At 50.5% G+C, this 7663-nt stretch overlaps 1 protein-coding gene across 1 annotated transcript in view; it reads right to left on the bottom strand.

Moving 5' to 3' along the window:
• LOC122546978 (DNA polymerase eta-like) overlaps positions 1 to 7663 on the bottom strand; it is a 19320-nt gene that overhangs the window by 4376 nt on the left and 7281 nt on the right. The window contains exons 2-5 of the mRNA XM_043685579.1: positions 5245 to 5400; positions 1284 to 1418; positions 424 to 650; positions 155 to 330 (exon numbers count right to left, since the gene is read on the bottom strand). Of these exons, the coding sequence (XP_043541514.1) occupies positions 155 to 330; positions 424 to 650; positions 1284 to 1418; positions 5245 to 5384 (678 nt within the window). The 5' untranslated portion in view covers positions 5385 to 5400. The remainder of the gene's footprint in view (positions 1 to 154; positions 331 to 423; positions 651 to 1283; positions 1419 to 5244; positions 5401 to 7663) is intronic.

Genomic DNA, 7663 nt, shown 5'->3' on the forward strand with positions numbered 1-7663 from the left:
GGTGCCAGTGTATGGAGGTGTGGGGTGCAGGGGGCACAGTGCCAGTGTATGGAGGTGTGGGGTGCAGGGGGCACGGTGCCGGTGTATGGAGGTGTGGGGTGCAGGGGGCACAGTGCCAGTGCACAGGGAGGAGTTGCCAGTCTCTGCGGTGTACCTTGTTGTGTGAAACTCCAGCTGAACACCTGTATCCAGTCTCGTGTTCCACTGCTGCCCGCATCTCCTCCACGATCAGGGCCCCAGCTGTGAGCTGCAGCTCAGGGCTGTCTCCGTCTCGGGTACTGAGGGGCAGCGAGTCCAGCCAGGCGTCTAGCCCCACTCGGCGTGCCTGCTCTGTGAGGGCACACACACACACACACACAGTGTGACTGGTGGTAACAGCCAGTGGCCTCAGTGTAATTCCCCCCCTCTCCCCCAGGTACCTACCTCTCGGTACAGCTGGCTCTCCACACTGCTCTGCCTGAGCATGTTGGGGGAATCCCTGTATGAAGGTGGTCGGCAGCAGCCCATGATCAATCCGCTGACCCTCCAGCTTGCAGGCCCGATCTCGGGCAGCTGCAGTCAGATCTACAAAAACCTCGTCAATACTGGCCCGTTCGATCACGGCAAAACGGGACAGCACTGAGAGCACCTGTACGCTGGCTTCACGATACCTGTTGGGACACGTAAAACAGTAACAGCCGACACATTCCTGTCCCTCACTGGAAGAGGAACTTCGGGGGAAGATGGAGTGTTTGTACAGATACCTGGCTGTGATCAGAGTCACTCAGAGAAACCGAGCAGATTGTGAAATCTCCAAAAGGCAGAAACATCTCAGTTCAGGCTAATGGAGATGTGAGAGATTCGATGACTTTAGCAGCAGTGACAAGGAAGAATAGACTCTGCCCCTGCTGCAGCTGTTAGCACAGCCAAGGGGGTTACTGATAAAGGTGAACCCTTAGCGTTATCAGCAAACCTGACATTTCTCTCAGTCAGACACTGTACTATAAACACACTGGACCTTCATCCAATGTTAGTCCAGAGAACAGCTCAGAAACAACTAACTTTATAAAACAAAGTGAACTGAGGAGGGTGCACAGGAGGGAGAGGAGACCGAGGCAGGGGGGGAACAGGAAAATAGGCAGGTGCTTCAATGGACTGGGCACAAAGGGTGTGGAGAGGGGGCAGGAAAGTGAGGGGATGAGGTGGGGTGGGAAAGAATGGGAACTGAAGGGAGTGGGGATGCGGACGGGGTGGAGGTGGGGAACTGCAAAGAAAGGTGATGGGCAGGAGGGAAAAGGACATACTTGCTGAGATCGGCCTTCCCATGAGCCTCTGGGATTCGCGCGAGCTGCAGCTGTGGACATTTCTTCTTTGCTTCCTGACCTCGCATTCCTCTCGTCACTCCATAGGCTCGTGCCTCGTAGCTGACAGCAATAATTCTAGAGAAAGATAGGAACAGCAGAAATGTTGCAACTGTATCAGCCTCCACCGCATCCTCTGGCAGCTCATTCCATACACGTACCACCCTGTGTGTGAAAAAGCTGCCCCTTAGTTCTCTCTTATATCTTTCCCCTCTCACCCTAAACCTATGCCCTCTAGTTCTGGACTCCCCCACCCCAGGGAAAAGACTTTGTCTATTTATCCTATCCATGCCCCTCATGATTGTATAAACCTCTATAAGATCACCCCTCAGCCTCCGACGCTCCAGGGAAAACAGCCCCAGCCTGTTCAACCTCTCCCTGTAGCTCAGATCCTCCAACCCTGGCAACATCCTTGTAAATCTTTCCTGAACCCTTTCAAGTTTCACAACATCTTTACGATAGGAAGGAGACCAGAATTGCATGCAATATTCCAACAGTGGCCTAACCAGTGTCCTGTACAGCCGGAGGGAGGTTATTTGAAATTGGAGAACTCAACGTTGAGTCCTCCAGGCTGTAGGTTGCCCGGGGGGAAGATGAGGTGTGTTCCTCCAATTGGAGCTGTGGTTTGTTTTGGCAACAGAGGAGGCCAAGGATGGGCATGTCTGAAATGGAATTGTTGGGGGAATTGAAGTGGGTGGTGACTGGGAGGTCAAGTTGGCCCCTGCGGGCTTGGTTGAGATGCTGGGTGGACCAAAACAGGAATATGTACAGACTGTCCAGTTCTTCGAGTCTGCAGCAACACTCAATGTGACCATATCACTGCTGTCCAATGTAGTCCCCTGTTCCTGCTTTCTCCGCCTACCCTTTGATCTCTTTAGCCAAAGTACAATATCTAACTCCTTCCTGAAAGCATTCAATGTTATGGGCTCAATCACTTTCTGAATCAGAGAATTCCACAGGCGCCGACCTGTCATACCAATCTGACAGGTTTATATGAGATTCCCCCCCTCAATCTCCTAAACTCCTGCACTGTAATGTTCTATGTTCTAAACTCCAGTGAATATAATCCTAACTGATCCAGTCTCTCTCCATCCATCTGCCTGCCCTCCCAGGAATCAGTCTGGTAACCCTTCGCTGCCCTCCCTCCATCACCAGAACATCCTTCCTCAGATAAGGAGACCAAACCTGTCCATAATACTCCAGCTGTGGTCTCCCCAAGGCCCTGTATAATTGCAGCAAGACCTCCCTGCTCCTGGACTCAAATCCTCTCACTATGAAGGCCAACATCCCATTTCCTTTCCTCACCGCCTGTTGTACCTGCACGCTTAGTTGTAAGACCATCGGATCATATGGAATAGGAACGGGAGTAGGACACTCAGTCCCTCCATCTTGCTCTGCCTTTCAATGGGATTGTTTCTGATCAGACATTCCTCACGTCCACCTTCCAGCCCTTTCCTCGTACCCCACTGATTCCCCAACTGAACAAGGATCTATCTCAGCCTTAAATATACACCCAGGCTCTGCCCCCACAAGTCCCTGGGGCAAGGAGTTCCAAACACACATAACCCTCAAAAAAAAATCCCTCCTTGTCCCAGCCTTAAACTGGTGCCCCTTTATCCTGACCCTCTGCCCTCCGGTCCCAGACCCTCCCATGAGGGGAACCATCCTCTCAGCATTGACTCTGTCAAACCCTGAACAGTCCAACGTATTTCAATGAGGTCCCCTCTCATTCCTCTACACTCCAGGGATTAGAGTCCCAACCTGTTTAACCTTTGTTGATGAGACACTCCCTCCATCCCAGGGACCATCCCAGTGGACCTTCTCTGAACTGCCTCCAATGAAATGGTATCTTCCCTCAAATGAGGAGACTAAAACTGCCCACAGTATAAGACCATAAGACATAGAAGCAGAAATTAGGCCATTCAGCCCATCAAGCCTGCTCTGCCATTCAATCATGGCTGGTTGGTTTCTCAACCCTATTCTCCCCATAAACCTTGATACTCAAGAACCTATGTATCTCAGTCTCAAAAACACTCAATGACCTGGCCTCCCACAGCCTTCTGTCACAGTGAATCCCACAGATTCCCCACTCTCGGGCTGAAGAAGTCTCTCCTTATCTCTGTTCTAAAAGGCCTTCCCTTTACTCTAAGGCTGTGCCCTCGGGTCCTAGTCTCTCCTACCAACAGAAACAGCTTCCCAACATCCACTCTGTCCAGGCCATTCAGTATTCTGTACGTTTCAATTAGATTCCCCTCATCGTTCTAAACACCGAGTATAGACCCAGAGTCCTCAAACATTCCTCATATGTTAAGCTTTTCATTCCTGGGACCATTCTCGTGATCCTCCTCTGAACACACTCCAGGGCCAGTCCATCCTTTCTGAGATACGGGGCCCAAAACTGTGCACAATACTCCAAATGTGGTCTGACTAGTTTATATTCAAGTCCTCTCAAAATAAATGCCAACATTGCATTTGCCTTCCTAACTGCTGACTCAACCTGGAATCCTGGACGAGAACTCCCAAGTCTCTTTGCCCTTCGGATTTCTCCCCATTTAGAAAATAGACCATGCCTCTATCCTTCCTCCCAAAGTGCGTGAGCTCACACTTTCCCACGCTGTACTCCATCTGCCACTTCTTTTTGCACTCTCCTAACCTGTCCAAATCCTTCTGCAGTCTCCCCACCTCCTCAATGCTACCTGTCCCTCTACCTATCTTTGTATCATTTGCAAACTTAGCCAGAATACCCTCAGTTCCTTCCTGTATAAAGCGTAAAGTTGCGGTCCCAACACTGAGCCTTGAGGAACACCACTTGCTGCCATCCTGAGAAGGGCCCTTTTATCCCCACTCTCTGTCAGACAGCCCGGCTTCTATCCATGCTCACACCTTCCCTCCAACACTATGGGCCAACACTGGGCTGGAAACGTTAACTCTCATTTCTCTCGACAGACCTGCAGAGCTTTTCCAGCGATTTCTGCTTGTGTTAGTGCACACCAGGAACAGTTACCTGATGAGGGAGCAGCGCTCCGAAAGCTAGTGCTTCCAAATAAATCTGTTGGACTATAACCTGGTCCTGTGGGATTTTTAACTTTGTCCAGCCCAGTCCAACACCAGTTCCTCCCCATCCTGCATTTTCCCAAACAGTGTCTGAAGCAGGGGCAGGCGGTGGGGGGGGGGGTGCAGTTCCTGCTCATCGTGCCTCAATCTATGTACATGGACTCCAAGATCCCTCTGTACATCCACACTACCAAGAATCTTTCCATTGACCCAGTACTCTGCCTTCCTGTTATTCTTCCCAAAGTGCATCACCTCACATTTAGCTGCATTGAACTCCACTTGCCACCTCTCAGCCCAATGCTGCAGTTTATCCAAGTCCCCCTGTAACCTGTAACATTCTCCCACACTGTCCGCTACTCCACCGACTTTAGTGTCATCTGCAAACTTACTAATCCATCCACCTATGCCTGCATCCAAATCATTTATCAAAATGACAAACAGCAGTGGTCCCAAAACAGATCCTTGTGGCACACCACTAGTAACCAGACTCCAGGCTGAATATTTTCCATCAATCACCACTTGCTGCCTTCTTACGGAAAGCCAGTTTCTAATCCAAGCTGCTAAATCACCCTCAGTCCCACGCTTCTGCATTTTCTCCAACAACCTACCATGTGGAACCTTATCAAAGGCTTTACTGAAGTCCATGTACACCACGTCAACTGCCCTATCCTCATCTACATGCTTGGTCACCATCTCCAATAGGAGAGAATCTAACGACCACCCCTTGACGTTCAACAGTGTTACCACCACTGAATGCCCCACTGCCCACATCCTGGGAATTACTAGTGCCCAGTCCCGGGAGTGAAAGTGCAATCAGTCAGCTCTGATAATGTAGTGCTGATAGATATACCCTCCTCCCTGCCAGGTTTTATACTGGACCACAGCGCACGGCTTGCCCTTCAGCTCAGGGTTGTTCTTCTGTTCCACTTGCACATAGAAACAGTCCATATCGATGAGGGCCACCACACGTTCCTGACCACGAGTCATCATCCCCACCAGCACCAGCCTGGAAACAGCAAGCAGCAGGGTCAGGGAGAACAGGACTCAGCACAGTGCAGCTGCACCTGGTCCAGCTCGGGACAACAGACAGAGACCGCCTCCCACCCCGACTCGAAACGTTTACCCGGCCCTAAAAACAGTCTCGCAAATATTCACTGAAAACAACCAATGCCGGAGATCACAGCAGGTCAGACAGCATCCACGGAGAGAGAGCGAGCAAACCTTGAGGTTAGATGATTCTTCATCACAGCTGAAGTGAAGTCTGGGGATACTACAGTCTGGGGGAGGGGGGTTATGTGGGGGTAATGACTGCAGAGTGCTGGTGCAGAAAAGATGTTGATAGTTCAGATTAAGTGATGGGAATGTGAGCATGGCAGAAGAATGGTGTGTCCCACAGGTTTATTGGAAGCACTAGCGTTCAGAGCACTACCCCTTCATCAGGTGGCTAACTCCTTCAGCAGGGCTCCGAAAACTAGTGCTTTCAAATAAACCTGTTGGACTATAACTTGGTGTTGTGTGATTTTGAACTTCGTCCACCCCAGACCAACACCAGCTCCTCCACATTAGAGAATCATAGAATCCCTACAGTGTGGAAACAGGTCCAACAAGTCCACTCCAACCCTGCTAAGAGTATCCCACCCAGACACATTCCCCAACCCTATTACTCGACATTTCCCCTGAGTAATGCACCTAACCTACACATCCCTGAACACTATGGGCAATTTAGCATGGTCAATTCACCTAATCTACACTGTGGGAGGAAACCGGAGCACCCGGAGGAAACCCACGCAGATACAGGGAGAATGTGCAAACTCCACACAGACAGTCGCCTGAGGCGGGAATTGAACCCAGGTCCCTGGCGCTGTGAGGCAGCAGTGCTAACCACTGAGCCACCGTGCTGTCCAAACTAGAAAGAACAGACAGTCCCACAGGGATGTGGCGGGGGAGAGAGAGGAAATGCTAACAGAACATAACAAACTAGAACAAATGATTCACAATGTGAAGGTGTTGAACTCAATATTAAGCCCAGAAGGCTATAAAGTGTCTAGTCTGAAGATGAGATGCTGTCCCTCCAGTTTGTGCTGGGATTCAGAACACTGCAGCATGCCGAGGACAGACATGTTGCTATGTGAGCAGGACACTGTGGTAAAATGACTGGCTCCAGGAAAGTCAGGGTCCTGTGTGCACACAGACTGGAGGTGTTCCACAAAGCATGCACCCAGTCTGTGTTTGGTTTCTCCAATGTAGAGTAGGCCACATTGGGTGCAGCAAATACAATACACAGGATTGCAGCAGGTCCAGGTGAAATGCTGCCTAGGCCCTTGGATGGTGAACATGGAGGAAATGAAGGGGCAGGTGTTGGGAAGATGCCATGGGGAAGGGGGGAATTGGTGTTAGTGGTTGTTCAATGGACTAGAGGGAAATACAGACTGGGGAGTTAGGGGAAGGTGTGTTTGGTGGTGGTGTTCTACTGGCGTTGTCTGGAATGGTGGAGAATTATCCTTTGAATGCCGCGGCTGGTGGGACTGACCAGAATACAGCAGCAAACTGGAAAAACAACATCTCATCTTCAGACTAGCCACTTTATAGTCTTCTGGACTTAATATTGAGTTCAACACCTACAAATTGTGAACCATTTCTTCCCTTTGTGGAGCTTTAGTTGTTACGTTCTCTGTCACAATGTCCTCTCTCCTCTCCCCCCTGTCCCAGTGGGACAGTCTGTCCTTCCCAGTTTAGCAGGAGACACACTATTGTTCTGCCATTCTTACATTCCCATCACTTAATCTGAACTAGCAACTTTTCTACACCAACACCTACACCCATTATCTCCACCCCCAGCACCAACCGCCCCCACCCCCACTAAACCCCACCTCTCCATCCCCAAACTACAGCATAAATGCTGCACCCTCCACACTTCACTTCAGATCTGATGAAGAGTCAGCTAGACTCTCAACATTAGGATGCTGTCTGACCCACTGTGAGCTCTGGCATTTTGGTTTTGTTTTCAGTACAGATTCCAGCATCTGAAGTAATTTTCTCCAACAAATATTCATCTCTCACAAGCCCCACACAAACATCCACCCCGTTAAACACATCCCTCTTCCCAAAAACCACCCCAAAACAAGCACACTCTTTACTATAGCCCTCCCCCAACACTGACAACCCCCTCCCCCGCGCTCCCCGCCCCAACACTGACACCCCACTCCCCTCCCCCAACACTGACACGGAGAGTGGAGGTGCCAGTGTTGGGGGAGGGGAGCACGGGGAGT

The sequence above is a fragment of the Chiloscyllium plagiosum genome, unplaced genomic scaffold (genome assembly GCF_004010195.1).
Source record: "Chiloscyllium plagiosum isolate BGI_BamShark_2017 unplaced genomic scaffold, ASM401019v2 scaf_7146, whole genome shotgun sequence".
In the NCBI taxonomy this organism is placed as follows: domain Eukaryota; kingdom Metazoa; phylum Chordata; class Chondrichthyes; order Orectolobiformes; family Hemiscylliidae; genus Chiloscyllium; species Chiloscyllium plagiosum.